The following is a 15,153-nucleotide window of genomic DNA, read 5'->3' as shown; positions in this document are numbered from 1 at the left end:
CAATTTTAGTTGCAAGAAATACAAGCAACTTGAAGCTTCCTACGTGAGGGGATTGATGTTTAAGGACCAAACTCATTTAAGAATAAGAAGGTGAGGGTGAAATTGGAGTAACAGCTTGTGATCTTGCAAAACGCCATTTTTGAATGGTCTTTTGGTATCATACCTTTCGTGACACACGAAGCTGCCTTCTACCGAATCAGACCCTTGGTCTATCAAAGTCAGCATTGTCTACTCAGACAGGCAGCTCTCCAGGTTCTCAGCCTACAGGTCTTTCACATCACCTACTTGCCTGGTCCCTTTAGCTGGAGATGCCGGGGATTGAACCTGGGACTTTCTGCATGCCAAGCAGATGCTCTACCACTGAGCCACGGCCCCGCTCCTCCACACGAAGCCAGCTGGGTGACCTTGGGCCAGTCATAGTTCTCTTCGAGCTCTCTCAGCCCCACCTACCTCACAAGGTGTCTGTTGTGGGGAAGGGAAGGCGATTGTAAGCCTGTTTGGTTCTCCTTAAATGGTAGAGAAAGTCAGCATATAAAACCTAACTCTTTTTCTTCTTCTATCTGGCTGAGACCGAGACCAAGTGCAGCAGCGGCTGCCCCAAGTCGCTGCCTTCTCCCCGCGCGCTCTTGAGCCGGTTGTGAGAGGAGTCCTCTTCTAAAGCCGTGGGCTGGACGGCGACCACGATCCTCCGGCGGAAGTTCCGCCCCAGCAAGATGTAGATGAAAGGGTTCAGGCAGCTGTTGGCGTAGCCCATGCTGATGGCTACGTTGTAGGCGTAGTAAAACGGCAAGGTGGGCCGGTGGACGGCCAGCTGCACCAGCTGCAGGACGTGGAAGGGGGCCCAGCAGATGAAAAACGGCAGGCAGATGGTGATGGCCACACGGGTCACTTTCTTGGTCCGGACCCTTGTGCATCTCTGCCCGGTCAGCGCCTGGGATGACCTGGCCATCCTGAGCAAGATCCTCCGGTAGGCCACGGTGATGACGGCGAAAGGGATGGCGAATGCCAGGAAGAACTGGTAGAGGGTGTACCAGTAGATGTCCCGCTGGGGGTCCGGCAGCTGGATCCCGCAGCCCAGGAGCCCGCCGGGCAAGGGGATTAGCTGGGCGTACATCCACACAGGCGTGATGCTGAGGAAGGAGAGCGCCCAGAGCGTGCAGATGGTCAGGATGGCGGTGGCGGGCTTCCGGAAGCGGGCGGAGGTGAACGGGTAGACGGTGGCCAGGTAACGGTCGAGGGTCATGGCGGTCAGGATGTAGGTGCTGGTGAACTGGCTGTTGGCGTCCAGGGCGGTGATAAGGGTGCACATGGTCTCCCCGAACTGCCATGCCCCGTTGCCGAGCAACTGGTGGATCAGGAAGGGCATGCCAAGGAGGAACAGCAAGTCCACCATGGAAAGGTTGATGATGAAGATGTCGGGGACGCTGCTGCCGGGGCTGGGTTTCTTAAAGACGGCGCAGATGACCAGGCTGTTGCCGACGATGCCCAGCAGGCAGATGATGCCGAAGAGGGTGGGCATGATGAAGGCGGAATAGCTCGCCGGGTTTAGCTCGCCTGCCAAAGAGAGACCAAAGACTCAGAATTAGCCCCTTGTGACATCAGCAATGATTTGGCTGGAAAGCTGGCAAACCTCAGCGTGACTCACAGCTCAGTTTGAACGCATGAACACATGAAGCTGCCTTCTACTGAATCAGACCCTTGGTCCATCAAAGTGAGTATTGTCTACTCAGATCGGCAGTGGCTCTCCAAGGTCTTGGGCAGGGGTCTTTCCAATCACCTTGCCTAGTCCCTTTAACTGGAGATGCCGGGGATCGAACCTGGGACCTTCTGCATGCCAAGCAGATGCTCTACCACTGAGCCACAACCCCGCCCCAAAATTATTCCCATGAACACATGAAGCTGCCTTCTACTGAATCAGACCCTTGGCCCATCGAAGTCAGTATTGTCTACTCAGACTGGCAGCGCTCTCCAGGGTCTCAGGCAGATGTCTTTCACATCACCTCCTTGCCTATTCCCTTTAACTGGAGATGCCAGGGATCGAACCTGGGACCTTCTGCATGCCAAGCAGAGGCTGTACCACTGAGCCACAGCTCAGTTTCTTAATCGCCTTGCTGAGGATGAGCTGTGTGTTCTTTCCCCCCAAGCATCTCACACAGAGTCACTTTTTAGACAGCTGTGTATAAGCATCCCTGTGACTTATACTGGCCCCAAACCGAGAGCGCATGGATCCAGTTCATAAAATAGTTATAGTCTGCAACAACGACACTTGGGAAATCTTATACAACCTTTCCCAGCTCTGGCCAACCTGCTTAGTTCTGAGGCTATATTATCCTTGGCAAACGCTTTTGCAGCCCGTTCCCTACAAGGCAAAGGTTAGTACTAACACCTTCTCCTTTTGGACAGAGGGCGATTCTTCCACGCACCAGTGTGCCTCTGAATCTGTTTGCAGTCATGCTCCTTGATGAAGGCGCTTGAGAGAAGCCCGGCTGGATCCATGCACTCTCGGTCTGGGGCCAGTATAAGGAACACGGATGCTTATAGGACTCTGCGCCAGATGCTTAAGGGAGAGAAAGAATGCACAGCGCATCCTCAGTGCTTTGAGACTTTGCTAAGAAAACCGCACAGAGGTGATATTAAAGAATGTGTTTCAGACATGGTATAAATGCACTGATGTGCATCAGGAAACCCACAGAGATATATTTAGCAGGGCTATATGTTGTGTGTACACAAGGGCTTGCACACCCATATTCCTCCCCACATGTGTACACATCATAGTTGTGGGAATGTGCCCACACCTTATTCACCCAAACATTCTTTCTGGGATGTACCCTCACATTTTGGTACCCTTGCGGCCGTTGCCCCGGATTCATTTTGAGAGGGAAAGCTATGCTCCTAATGCACACAAAATTTAGCAAAGCTACTGTACACAAATTCTCCAATAGCTGTGAGCTATACCTGAAACGGAAAAGCATCTGGAATGGAAGGTATCCTGAGATCTATATAGAAAAGGGAGCTTTTCGCTTAGAATAACCAAAGGCACAGAAAGGAGCTCAAATCTCTCTACCCGTTGCAATCCTTTGTCACATCTTCAATTCCACTCCCCCCTACCCAAAACACATGAAGCTGCCTTCTACTGAGCCAGACCTTTGGTCCATCCAAGTCAATATTGTCTACTCCAATGGGCAGCGGTTCTCCAGGGTCTCAGGTAGAGGTCTTTCACATCACCTACTTGCCTGGTCCCTTTAACTGGAGATGCCGGGGATTAAACCTGGGACCATTCTGCATGCCAAGCAGAGGCTGTGCCACTGAGCCACGTCCTCTCCCCAAAAAGAGCTCAACGTATTTCTACCCTTCTCCATCGCAGCCTCACAGCAACCCTGTGAGGTCGGCCGGCCCGGCAGATAGCAACTAGCATAGGATCGTCGTGGTGGCTGAGGAGGGACTTGAACCCAGAACCTCAGCAATCCTCAGGCAACACTCACTGCACGACCCCGGCTCGCTCAAACATGCCTGTTTTGGGCTGACCCATTCTCTCCATCCCTGAGAAATTTGCTCTGCTAAGCAGCCCATTTTCTCCCTGCTTCCGATTTTGCCTCCCTGTCAAGCCCACTCACCGTTGCGGGAAAAGTTTTGCTCCATCTGAGAGGCGTTTGGAGCGCAGCCGCCCAGGCCGAGGGTGCGGTTCGTCTGGGATTCCATCCTTCGGCTCCCCCTCGGTCCCGTCCGTGGCAGGCAGGCGCTGTTTCATGCTGGAAAAGGAAGGCATCCCGGCAGACCCTTTGAAGATGCTGCCATTCTCCCAGCTGCCTCTGTGTGTTGCCAGCAAGAGCTGTGGTTGCTGTTGCTGCAGCTGCCGCGCTGCCTTATTAGAAAGCATCTGGAAAAGCTTCTGGCCGTGCCTGCTCTCTGCACCACCCCCAGGGCACAGAGACGAGGAGGCTGCTATCATCAGCACCCTGGGAGGGAAAGTGTTGTCTCTCCAGCTTGGGAGCGCCTAATAGCTTTTGCTGCGAGGTGGGAGACAGATCACACGAACACATGAAGCTGCCGTCTACTGAATCAGACCCTTGGTCCATTGAAGTCAGCATTATCTACTTGGACAGGCAGCGGCTCTCCAGGGTCTCAGGTAGGGGTCTTTCACACCACCCACCTTCCTAGTCCCTTTAACTGGAGATGCCGGGGATTGAACCGGGGATCTTCTGCATGCCAAGCATCTCATATCCACCCCAGCCCTCTCTGCTCCAAGACTGTCTCCACTGAGAAGAGGGTGCCGGCTTCAGGCGGCTTCAAACTTTTGTTACCTGGCTTTTCTTTTGAATTTCTGGACGTCATATGGGACTGCCCCCACGTCCTTTCATCTACACAACAGCCCTTAGAGGGAGGTTTGGCTCAGGAAGTGACTGGCCCAAGATTGTCTTAAACGAGCTAGCGTGATGTATTGGTTAAGAGCGGTGGTTAAGAGCGGTGGACTCTGATCTGGAGAACCAGGTTTGATTCCCCGCTCCTCCACATGAGCGGCGGAGGCTAATCTGGTGAACTGGATTTGTTTCCCCACTCCTACACTCGAAGCCAGCTGGGTGACCTTGGGCTAGTCACGGCTCTCTCAGCCCCACCTACCTCACAGGGTGTCTGTTGCGGAGAGGGGAAGGGGAAGTGATTGTAAGCCAGCTTGATTCTGTCCTTAAGTGGTCGAGAAAGTCGGCATATAAAAACCAACTCTTCTTAAAAAGCAAAACAAAAAGGGGAAGGAAAGACCCAACGTATAACCAAAGCTGGGTACCCAAAGGTTGGGTGGGAAAAGACTCAATGATGTATAGAAATATACCAGGGTTGCCCTTTTTCAATGGTTTTGCTGGGCCGTCTGCTAAGGAGCCTTTTTTCAGACTTCTGTCAGTGGACTCCTCAGTACATAGCCTTTTGCATTGTCCTTTTGTGTCCCTACTTAGGCTAAAATGGATTATACCGTGTTTTAACAAATGATCTGCGTTTTCTCCAGCAACTTTGGAGCAAAGGTTCAGTTCCTCTTAGAGGACTCTGACCCTCAGCTGATAGCTAGCATGGTGTAGTGGTTAAGAGCGGTGGACTCTAATCTGGAGAACTGAGTTTGATTCCCCACTCCTCCATGAGCGGCCGGCGCTAATCTGGTGAACTGGGTTGGTTTCCCCACTCCTACATACGAAGCCAGCTGGGTAACCCTGGACTAGTCACACTCTCTCAGCCCCACCTACCTCACAGGGTGTCTGTTGTGGGGAGGGGAAGGTGATTGCAAGCTGGTCTGATTCTTCCTTAAGTGGTAGAGAAAGTCAACGAATAAAAACCAACTCTTATTATTATTATTTTGTTGCTCGTTTTTTGGAGGCTGCAAAGAAAAGTCGAAGGGAAGTGTTTTTAGAGATGGGTCTTATTTAAGTTTTATGGTTTTATTCTACAAGACCTCGGCCTAAGAACTGGGGGAAAGAGAGAGAAGGAAACAATGGCAAACCACCTCTGTTTTTCTCTTGCCTTGAAAACCCTACTGGGCTGGCATAAGTCGGCTGCGACTTGACGGTGCTCTACGCACACAGGCCGCCTTGAGTCTGGCCAGCTAGAAAGGCAGCTAAAAAATGTTTTAAACAAATAAATGCCTTTCAGGGATGTTGTGATGCTGCACAAATAGGAGGGAAGGTGGGATAAAAAACGTTGCAGATCGTTAAAAGGATCATTAAAACCCCTGGGCAAAAATCTTAACACCATTGATTTCTGTGTTTTAAGAGGAGGGTTGACAGAAGACAAATGGGGTGGGAGTCTGGCTTGCAAGACTCAAGCGATGTAGTCCTGTGCAGAGTTATTCTGGTCTAAGCCCAACAGCATCAGCGGGCTTTGAACTGATTTAGGCATAGAACTGCACTGTAGGGTTGCATACAGGGAGGGGGCCAGGGCTCGGTTACAGAGCCCCTGCTTTATATTGCCAGAATCCCTTTAGTCTCTGGTTCAAAGGATCAGATTGCAGGGGATGGGATATATTCTGCAGAGCCGGATGGTTGGATTCGGTGTCAGGCTGCCTCGTGTGCGTTTCTTTTGGAGGGGGGCTGTGGTTCTGCGGTGGAACATCTGCTTTGCATGCAGAAGCTTCTAGATTCAATCCCCGGCATCTCCAGTTTAAAAGGATTGCGTAGTCGGTGATAAGAGCCCGCGTGGTGTGGCGGTTAAGAGCGGCGGATTCTAATCTGGAGAACCGGGTTCGATTCCCTGCTCCTCCAATGAAGAAGAAGAGTTGGTTTTTATATGCCGACTTTCTCTACCACTTAAGGGAGACTCAAACTGGCTTATAATCACCTTCCCTTTCCCTCCCCACAACAGACACCCTGTGAGGTAGGTGGGGCTGAGTGTGACTAGCCCAGGGTCACACCGCTGGCTTCATGTGGAGGAGTGGGGAATCAACCTGGTTCTCCAGATCAGAGTCCACCGTTCTTAACCACTATACCATGCTGGCTGCTGGCTGACCTTGGGCCAGTCACGGTTCTCTCAGCCCACGCAGAGTCAGGCAATGGCAAACCCCCTCCGAACGTCTCTTGCCTTGGAAACCCTGCCGAGACCTTTGAAAGTCACTGTCGGTGATCTGGCAAGACTGACCTTAATACACCAGTAGTTGACTCAGAATAAGGCAGTTCAATCAATCAAGTTTTATTTCGATACAATGTCAGCTCTGTATAAAAATCAAAGTTGGGTTTAAAATAATAAAATAAAATAATAAAAGTTGATGATTCTGGAAGGGATTGTTTGAAGAAGAGAAGGAAAGATCTTCTATGGGGAAAGGTTTTCCCGTCAGCCGTTTACTAATCCCGCTAGACCGGAGGCAAAATTTGGAGTGGTTATCTCCTGAGAGGAGCCTGCTAAGAGAAGGGAAACTTTAGCTTCTTCCGATCTCCCAGGAAAGGATGACAATATGGGGAGAATGTACTGCGATCTTAGGTCGTTGTAGAAAGGGCAGGGAGGAGAAAAGGATTAGGGAGGCCAGTATTTATAGGGAGAACCGTGGCTGGTCCTTAACCATAAGCCCAGTGGAATAGCTCCGTCTTACAGGCCCTGTATGACGAAGAAGAGTTGATTTTTATATGCCGACTTTCTCTGCCAATTAAGGGAGACTCAAACCAGCTTACAGTCACCTTCCCTTCCCCTCCCCGCAACAGACACCCTGTGAGGTAGGTGGGGCTGATAGAGTGTGACTAGTCCAAGGTCACCCAGCTGGCTTCATGTGTAGGAGTGGGGAAATCAGTCCGGTTCACCAGATTAGCCTCCGCCGGTCACATGGAGGAGTGGGGAATCAAACCCAGTTCTCCAGATCAGAGCCCACCGCTCCAAACCACTGCTCTTAACCGCTACACCATGCTGGCAGGGAGCTTTGATTCCTGAAAGCTTATACCCCCAAAACGCTTGTTCGTCTCTAAGGTGCTACTGGACTCGAATCTGGCTCTTCTGCTGATCAGCACGGCTACCCCCTAATATCTTCAAGGATATTAACACGTGGCTCCAGGCCTCTGTGTGGCTCACTGGCATTCCGCCTGAACCACGCAGCGGTGGCACGAGCCGGACCCAAGAAAGACAAAAGAAACAACTCGATTGGACAAGTGGCAGTTTTAATGACTAAAGCATATCTGCGAACAGCATTGCCAGTTTTTGCAACAAAGAAAAACAGTATGTTTTTTTAAAAAAATGCGAAAACACCTGACCCATATCTTAGAACGCAAACTGTAACATAAGGCACAAGACTTGACTGCCTGGCATTGTGCAACGCCGTCCCTCCCTGTCAGCCTTTGTGAGAAAGAGAAAAAGGAAGTATATCATTGCCAAATAATTTAAAACACAGAATGTTCACAAGAGCCATTAAACGCATACGAACGCACACACACACAAATAAGAAGAACCCTCTTTTAGCTCCATTTCCAGCTATCTATTAAACGCGGCCCAGGTTTCTTTCCATCAAAAGGTGTCTAAAGAAGTTTAAGGCTTGAAAGCGGTTTCCCACATTCGAAACGAAACGGAAGAAGCGTTACCCCCTAGCGCTACTGAGCGTTAACACCTTGTTAGCAAAAGACCTTTCACCACGGAGTTTCTGTCACCAAACCAACATGCGTCCCTGTCTTGACACGTGAGAGCCGCTGACCTACACGAGAGATAAACCTGGGGGGAAATGGAATAGGGTCCTGTCCGCAGTTACTGGATGATGCACCACGTTTGGGCAGCCTTAACAAGATGACAATTTTAATGATGGGTTCCCCCCCCCCCCCTCGCATCTGTAAACGACAGATGGAACCTCGGAAATTCTGACAGGTAAACATCTCGAGAATGCAACGGTTCCTTCAAAACGGTATGCTGTTAAGTGCTGCTGGATGGAAGGTTCTGAGAACTGGTTCAATTTATTCAGTCTTATTAGCGTCAGGCTCGACTGAGGCAGAGGAGCTGTTCTGGAGCAAGCTGAATCCATTAGCGGCTTCTTTCTTTGATTGGCAGCTACAAAACAGAGAAGAGAAAAGCGTCAGATTTAGGAATCCGGCTTGTATGGCTCGCAGGAACCCAAGCTTAATAGGTTCGTGTGCTGTATTCTTAGGATCCCCAGAACATTACGCATTATACCGTCTCTCTTGGTGCTTTTGCGCCCCCCCACTCTTCTCGAAAGCTTTTAAAAATTAAGACCTTGCCGTTTATTTGGGCTCTGAGAGAGGAGTGGATAGGCCGCTAGAAATGTCTTTCCATTTCAAAGGCGTCGGAACGCTCATTACGAGAGCCATTTTTGCAACGGCAGACACGGGGAAATGGTATGCGCGCCCGCACAGAGCGGAAGCAAAACATCCAAGAGAAACCATTTCACAAGGGAACACTGAGTTCTATATGGGCCTCTGTTAATCTAATACAATCACGTGAAGCTGCCTTGTCCTGAATCAGACCCTTGGTCCATCCAAGTCAGTATTGTCTACTCGGACCGGCAGCGGCTCTCCAGGGTCTCAGGCAGGGGTCTTTCCCATCACCTACCGGCCTAGTCCCTTCAAACTGGAGATGCCAAGGATTGAGCCTGGGACCCTTCTGCATGCCAAGCAGATGCTCTACCACTGAGCCACAGGGTCTCTGGCCGAGCCAAAGGCCTAGAAGGGGTCCCTAGCATTCTAGCGACACAGAGGATCCAAACCTGGTGGTTCACAGTTGTAATTTTTGCTACAGAATTAAAGCTATTTATTTCCCCCCCATTTCTATTTTTTCTCTATTTCCCCCCCCCCTTTTATTTTTCCCCTTCACAAAAGGAAATGGCGCAGTAACATTAAACAGGCTACAGGTGGCACTGTACAGCAACCCTTTTACATGGCAACCCCCTTAGCCAGATAGTGTTAACATGTCAGACTGCAGTTCCATTACAATCATCATCATCAATAATCATTACAATAATAATTATTCAGGGGCTCCTGCAAAGAATGACACCAGCTTTGGGCTCAATTGCCAAGTGTTAGGCTCTTGGCAAGCTGTCATCAATACCAGGGCTTCTTTAAAAAAAAAATTCCACTCGCGACCCTTTTCGCCTGAGAAATTTTTACGCGACCATGGGTATATGCCCCAGGTATATAGGTATATAGAATAGGTACACAACTTAAACATTTACTGATAAATCATAAAGAAACCTTTTACTGTTGCCAAATTTTTCACGACTCCCACATTCATTTACACAACCCCATATGGGTAGAGCATCTGCTTGGCATGCAGAAGGTCCCAGGTTCAATCCCTGGCATCTCCAGTTGAAAGGGACTAGGCAAGTAGGTGATGGGAAAGACCTCTGCCTGAGACCCTGGAGAGCCGCTGCCGGTCTGAGCAGACAGTACTGACTTTGATGGACTGAGGGCCTGATTCAGTAGAAGGCAGCTTCATGTGTTCACAAGTGTGTCCCAGGAACTTGTGTTCCTCTTGCGTGAATCACACGATGAAGAAATGAAGCAAATGTCTAACTGCCACCGAACACACGGACCACGGTTGGCGGCGACAGTGCCCATCGATACTTACTTCGGACCAGACCAGTACTTGAGCATGGTTGTCAGTGCCACGTAGCTCACGCTCAGCACCCCGGAAACCGCCAGAGACACCACTCCCAGTCCGCCGAGCACGCACAGCAGGGTGACACCTCCCAGTGACACGACGAAACCTAGACGAGGGGCAAGAGACAGTTGCGTGCGCTTTCCACTACTGCCGCCACTTTGAAACTTACTCTACTTTCTGGGAGACCATCAGCAATGTGTTGGGCTGGGGGTTTGAACCAGGTGACCCTGGAGGTCCCTTCTGACTCTGAGATTATATAAATAAACTCAGTGGAATAATGGAATCGTAAAAAATGCGATGGTCAAATCGTTATCTGAAGAAGTGAGCTGTGGTCCGCGAAAGCTCATAATCCCGCCAGAAATTTTGTTAAGTCTTTAAGGTGCTCCTGGACTCTGGCTCTTTTCTACTGCTATTGACAGACTAACACGGCTACCCATTGTGGTCAAATAATAGAATCATCGAGTTGGAAGGGACCACCAGGGTTATCTAGTCCAACCCCCTGCACAATGCAGGAATTTCACAACTACCTCCCCCCCCCACATACCACCCCAGTGACTCCTACTCCATGCCCAGAAGATGCCCAAGATGCCCTCCCTCTCATGAACTGCCTAAGGTCACAGAATCAGCATTGCTGACAGATGGCCATCTAGCCTCTGTTTAAAAAACCTCCAGGAAGGAGAGCTCACCACCTCCCGAGGAAGCCCGTTCCACTGAGAAACCGCTCTGTTAGACAATTCTTCCTAATGTCTAGATAGAAACTCTTCTGATGTAATTTCAACCCGTTGGTTCTGGTCCAACCTTCTGGGGCAACAGAAAACAACTCAGCACCCTCCTCTATATGACAGGCCTTCAAGTACTTGAAGACGTATTAGGCTACAATGTTTTAAGCAGAACTTAAACGGGGAAAGAAATTCCAGCTCGTCCCCCTCCTCCAATTGTAAGATAATACCTTCGAGGATGATCACGCCAATGCAGGCAATGACACTGGTGAAAATGGCGAAGATCAGAAAGAACGCGACGGGCACTGCGGACACAGCCATGAAGACCAGCAGGGACAGGGCGACAAAGGGGTGGCGGTCCAAGTACTGGCCGAGCCGAGAGTTCATAAAAGCAACAACCTGCAATGGTGAATTTACAAAGAAGAATGCATTCGGGTTTTAATTATCATTGGCACACAAGAAAATACACGCACACACACATACCACCAGCCCTACACAGGGAAGTCTGATTCTTTCGAAAGGAAGCCACCTAATACTAAGAAAGCCATCGGCAGATGGACATTCAGGTATGTGGTCCACTCAGTCTTGGCTGAAGGTGGGCGAACAATGGCCCACCAAACACGTGGCCCTCGAGTTGCTGAACACACTGGATCTCCAAAGTTCTGCAAAACACCAGCACAGCCCACTTTTCGGCCCCAGCCCTTTAACCATTTGCTGGGGATGTCAGCAGTGAACTGATGCTCTTGGAAAATTGTCAAAGAGCTTGAGGGTTGAACACGTGAAGCTGCCTTCTACTGAACCAGACCTTTGGTCCATCAAAGTCAGTATTGTCTACTCAGACCAGCAGCGGCTCTCCAGGGTCTCAGGCAGAGGTCTTTCACATCACCTATTTGCCTGGTCCCTTTAAGTGGAGATGCTGGGGATTGAACCTGGGAACCTTCTGCATGCCAAGCAGATGCTCTACCACTGAGCCACAGCCCCTCCCCATGAACACATGACGCTGCCTTCTACTGAATCAGACCCTTGGTGCATCAAAGTTAGTTTTGTCTACTCAACCAGCAGTGGCTCTCCAGGGTCTCAGGCTGAGGTCTTTCCCATCACCTACTCGCCTGGTCCTTTAACTGGAGATGCCAGGGATTGAACCTGGGACTTTCTACTTGCCAAGCAGATGCTCTACCACTGAGCCACGGCCACGGTTATTAATTAACTGGTTCAATAAGAGCAGGAGAGCCTAAGAGAGGGCCACATTTGGGTCTCAGCCCATTTTTAGGGATCTGCGCTGGATACCAGCCTAACCCGTTTTCAGAAGTGGCCTGCCGGCTGAAAAAATATGCCCATCCCTAGGCTAAGTGCTTCCTGTACAGCTCTTATTAAAAAGATTGGAAAGCCTGACAAGTTCTATTCTGCACAGGGCTCAAAATAATGTCCCTTTCATGCATTTTTTTTTAAAGGTAGCTGTTTTTAAAAGCAAATGTAGAACCATCATAATACGGGAGCAGAATCAAGTAGGAGGCTTAATCAGCAGGTTTCCCTTGAAGAGTAACAACAGGGACAAAGAAGGGGTCAGGGATTGTTGTTTGCAGCGGAACATTTTAATAATGCAATACAGCTATCCTGTTCGAGGCGACGCTGGCCAATCCCAGTGACTGCACATTCAGCCAAGGGTCAAAGCGAGAAATGAATTAAAAATCTGGAATTAGTTGACCAGGTATCAGTGAGGCTTTTGATCCAATTATATTTATTTGCGGCTCTAATCTTACGGTGACGGTCACCATGTTCTCAGTGTCTTTCAGAAGAAGGACTAGGCCAGGCGGCACTGACAAATCGCAAGGGGGGTGGAATGCACGTTCTCTCTCTCTGAAAGCCGGGAGGTGGCCTTTTTTGTTGGCTTCTGCACAACGACTTTGACCCGCCTTACAAAGACGTTGTGAGGATGACGACCGCCAAGGTAATGAACTCAGCCAGACCAACAGATAACTGGCTGAGGATCACCAGGAAGCAGAGTTGGTTTTGATACCCCGATTTTCTCTACCTTTTTAAGGAGACTCAAATTGCCTTCCCTTCCTCTCCCCACAACAGACACCTTGTGAGGCAGGTGGGGCTGAGAGAGTTCAAAAAGAACTGTGACTAGCCCAAGGTCACCCAGAAGGTTTTGAGTGCGGGAGTAGGGAAACCAACCCGGTTCTCCAGATTAGAGGCCACAGCTGTTAACCATTAGAAGAAGAGTAGGTTTTTACAAGCCGACTTTCTCTACCACTTAAGGGAGAATCAAACCGGCTTACGATCACCTTCCCTTCCCCTCTCCTCAACAGACACTCTGTGAGATAGTTGGAGCTGAGAAAGCTGTGACTAGCCCAAGGTCACCCAGCTGGCTTTGTGTGGAGGAGCGGGGAAACAAATCCAATTCACCAGATTAGCCTCCACCATTCATGTGGAGGAGTGGGGAATCAAACCTGGTTCTCCAGATTAGAGTCCACTGCTCCTAACCACTGCTCTTAACCACGACACCATGCTGGCTCTCATTACACCTCGCTGGTGTGGTGTTTAGAGCCCAGGAGCGGGCAAACCCACGGTCGAATCCCCAGTCTGCCGTCAATCGCAATGGGTGGCCCCAGGCCAGTCACACAAACACAGCCTGGGGACAGTTCTACAAGCAGACAGGCTGCCCCACAATGCGGACGTAGCATCACATGTTTTGTTCTCGCCAGCCCAAGGAAAAAAACATACTTAGGAATGGTGGGGTGAAATTCAAAACTCACATGTGAATTGCTGTTGACGGTTTCCAACATGGAGTGCCACCGTTTCTGAAGATCCTTCATTTCTTTCGCCATGATGGAACTTTCGGTCAAAAGCTTCTGGACAAATTAGTGTATTTTCAACCACCCAACCTTGAGAAAAAAAGCACAAGAGAGAGAAAATTGGCCTTAATAATATTGAAGTTAAAAAATGCAAAAAACATTACTTACAGGACAGGAGGCTGAATAAGCTGTAGAGACCTTAATAATATAAATACTGAATGTGTACTTAACCTTGGGAACTAGGTAGACAGGAATTTCTTTTCACCCCTATGTCTAAGCGCATTGAAGAGCATAATGAATACTGAAACCCAGACACAGATGTTGCATTCGGACATGATGAAGAACTTCAGTTTGTTGGGCCTTATGCTTCCAGACATCACAACTAACTGGGGTTTCATCAAGCTGTGGTGTACAAGCCACAGCTTATCCTGATGTCTGCAATGCAGCCCAAGCCAATGTGGAGGATCCACCCTGAGAAATCTTAAATTGGTCTCCGGTTCTCACACCGCCCTGTTCATTCTCCATCTCCTCCGATTCCAGCCACTCAGGTTCCCTGCTTGGTCAAGTGGCCAGCGACACGCTGCTATCATTACCCATCTGTTACAGTTTGATCCTGCTCTTGCTCCATAAGAACATAAGAAAAGCCCTGTGGGACCAGACCAAGGCCCATCAAGTCCAGCAGTCCGTTCACCCAGTGGCCAACCAGGTGCCTCTAGGAAGCCCACAAGACGACTGCAGCAGCATTCTCCTGCCTGTCTTCCACAGCACCTGATATAATAGACATGCTCCTCTGAGACTGGAGAGAAGGAAGGATGGAGGGAAGGAAGAAAGAAAGGAAGATAAGAACAGCCCTGCTGGATCAGACCAAGGCCCATCAAGTCCAGCAGTCTGTTCACACAGTGGCCAACCAGGTGCCTCTAGGAAGCCCACAAGCAAGGAGGATCTCACATACAGCTCTCCTCCAATTTACCTTTACAACAATCCTAAGAGGTACATTCACCTTAAGCTATCTTCACCCTACTAGTTCTAAAGAGAATTGTTTTCCAATGAAAAGAAAAAGGGAAGGCACTTGCAAAACCCCGTTGCTGTACAGAAACCTCACACAAATGTGCAGCGATTCTGAACAGGAAGCGTTTCTCGGCAACATACACCAATGTCCCCGTCTTCTGCCAGTTCGTTTCGCTTACGACTTGGCCGAGGAAGACAATCGTCGGGGTATGTGCTGTTGTCCGAATCCCACTGGGACGGTTGCGAGCTGTGTCAATTGGTCACTCTGACTCATCCGCGCAAGGCCAATGGGGGAGAAAAAAAGTTTTCTAGTGGATTATACCCGAGGCACTTGGAAACATTCTTTCTGTGTTTAAACATAAAAAACCAGTCTGAATTCAGCCAACCTGCTCTCCTTTCTAAAAGCGTTCCCATCTGGAACAGGTGATTATGAAACACGAATAAAAGATTTCACAACTTTCCGACAATCAGAGGGAGTAAAAAAAACCACATTTATGTTGTCAGGGTTGCTAGAAGGAAAGCACACACTAGCTAAATCTCTCTCCTATTAGCTCTTTCCCGTCCTTTTGCAG

At 49.5% G+C, this 15,153-nt stretch overlaps 2 protein-coding genes across 2 annotated transcripts; both read right to left on the bottom strand.

The window, feature by feature from the left end:
• Window positions 1-556: 556 nt before the first annotated feature.
• Window positions 557-3,699, bottom strand: LOC130492618 (melanin-concentrating hormone receptor 1-like). Its single transcript, XM_056866377.1, has 2 exons — window positions 3,615-3,699; window positions 557-1,554 (listed from the first exon to the last, which is right to left on the bottom strand). Exons 1-2 carry the CDS (start codon window positions 3,697-3,699, stop codon window positions 557-559), a joined length of 1,083 nt encoding a protein of 360 aa, XP_056722355.1.
• A 4,697-nt stretch (window positions 3,700-8,396) lies between these two features.
• LDAF1 (lipid droplet assembly factor 1) lies at window positions 8,397-13,622 on the bottom strand. The gene is made up of 4 exons (XM_056866448.1): window positions 13,535-13,622; window positions 11,006-11,174; window positions 10,024-10,162; window positions 8,397-8,490 (listed from the first exon to the last, which is right to left on the bottom strand). Exons 1-4 carry the CDS (start codon window positions 13,604-13,606, stop codon window positions 8,397-8,399), a joined length of 474 nt encoding a protein of 157 aa, XP_056722426.1. The 5' UTR covers window positions 13,607-13,622.
• Window positions 13,623-15,153: the final 1,531 nt, after the last annotated feature.

This window comes from Euleptes europaea, chromosome 21, assembly GCF_029931775.1.
Source record: "Euleptes europaea isolate rEulEur1 chromosome 21, rEulEur1.hap1, whole genome shotgun sequence".
Classification (NCBI taxonomy): Eukaryota; Metazoa; Chordata; class Lepidosauria; order Squamata; family Sphaerodactylidae; genus Euleptes; species Euleptes europaea.
The sequence above is the reverse complement of the archived record's forward strand: the minus strand, read 5'-3'. Positions and strand labels throughout refer to the sequence as shown.

What these genes read in the sequence shown, in the direction of transcription:
- LOC130492618 (XM_056866377.1), bottom strand. Translation starts at nt 3,699, where the DNA reads ATGGAATCCCAGACGAACCGCACCCTCGGCCTGGGCGGCTGCGCTCCA. An exon ending in GCAAAACTTTTCCCGCAACG is followed by an intron (nt 1,555 to 3,614) that starts GTGAGTGGGCTT and finishes TCTCTTTGGCAG; the next exon opens with GCGAGCTAAACCCGGCGAGC.
- LDAF1 (XM_056866448.1), bottom strand. Translation starts at nt 13,606, where the DNA reads ATGGCGAAAGAAATGAAGGATCTTCAGAAACGGTGGCACTCCATGTTG. An exon ending in TGGCGTGATCATCCTCGAAG is followed by an intron (nt 10,163 to 11,005) that starts GTATTATCTTAC and finishes CCCCTCGTCTAG; the next exon opens with GTTTCGTCGTGTCACTGGGA. An exon ending in AAGTACTGGTCTGGTCCGAA is followed by an intron (nt 8,491 to 10,023) that starts GTAAGTATCGAT and finishes TCTGTTTTGTAG; the next exon opens with CTGCCAATCAAAGAAAGAAG.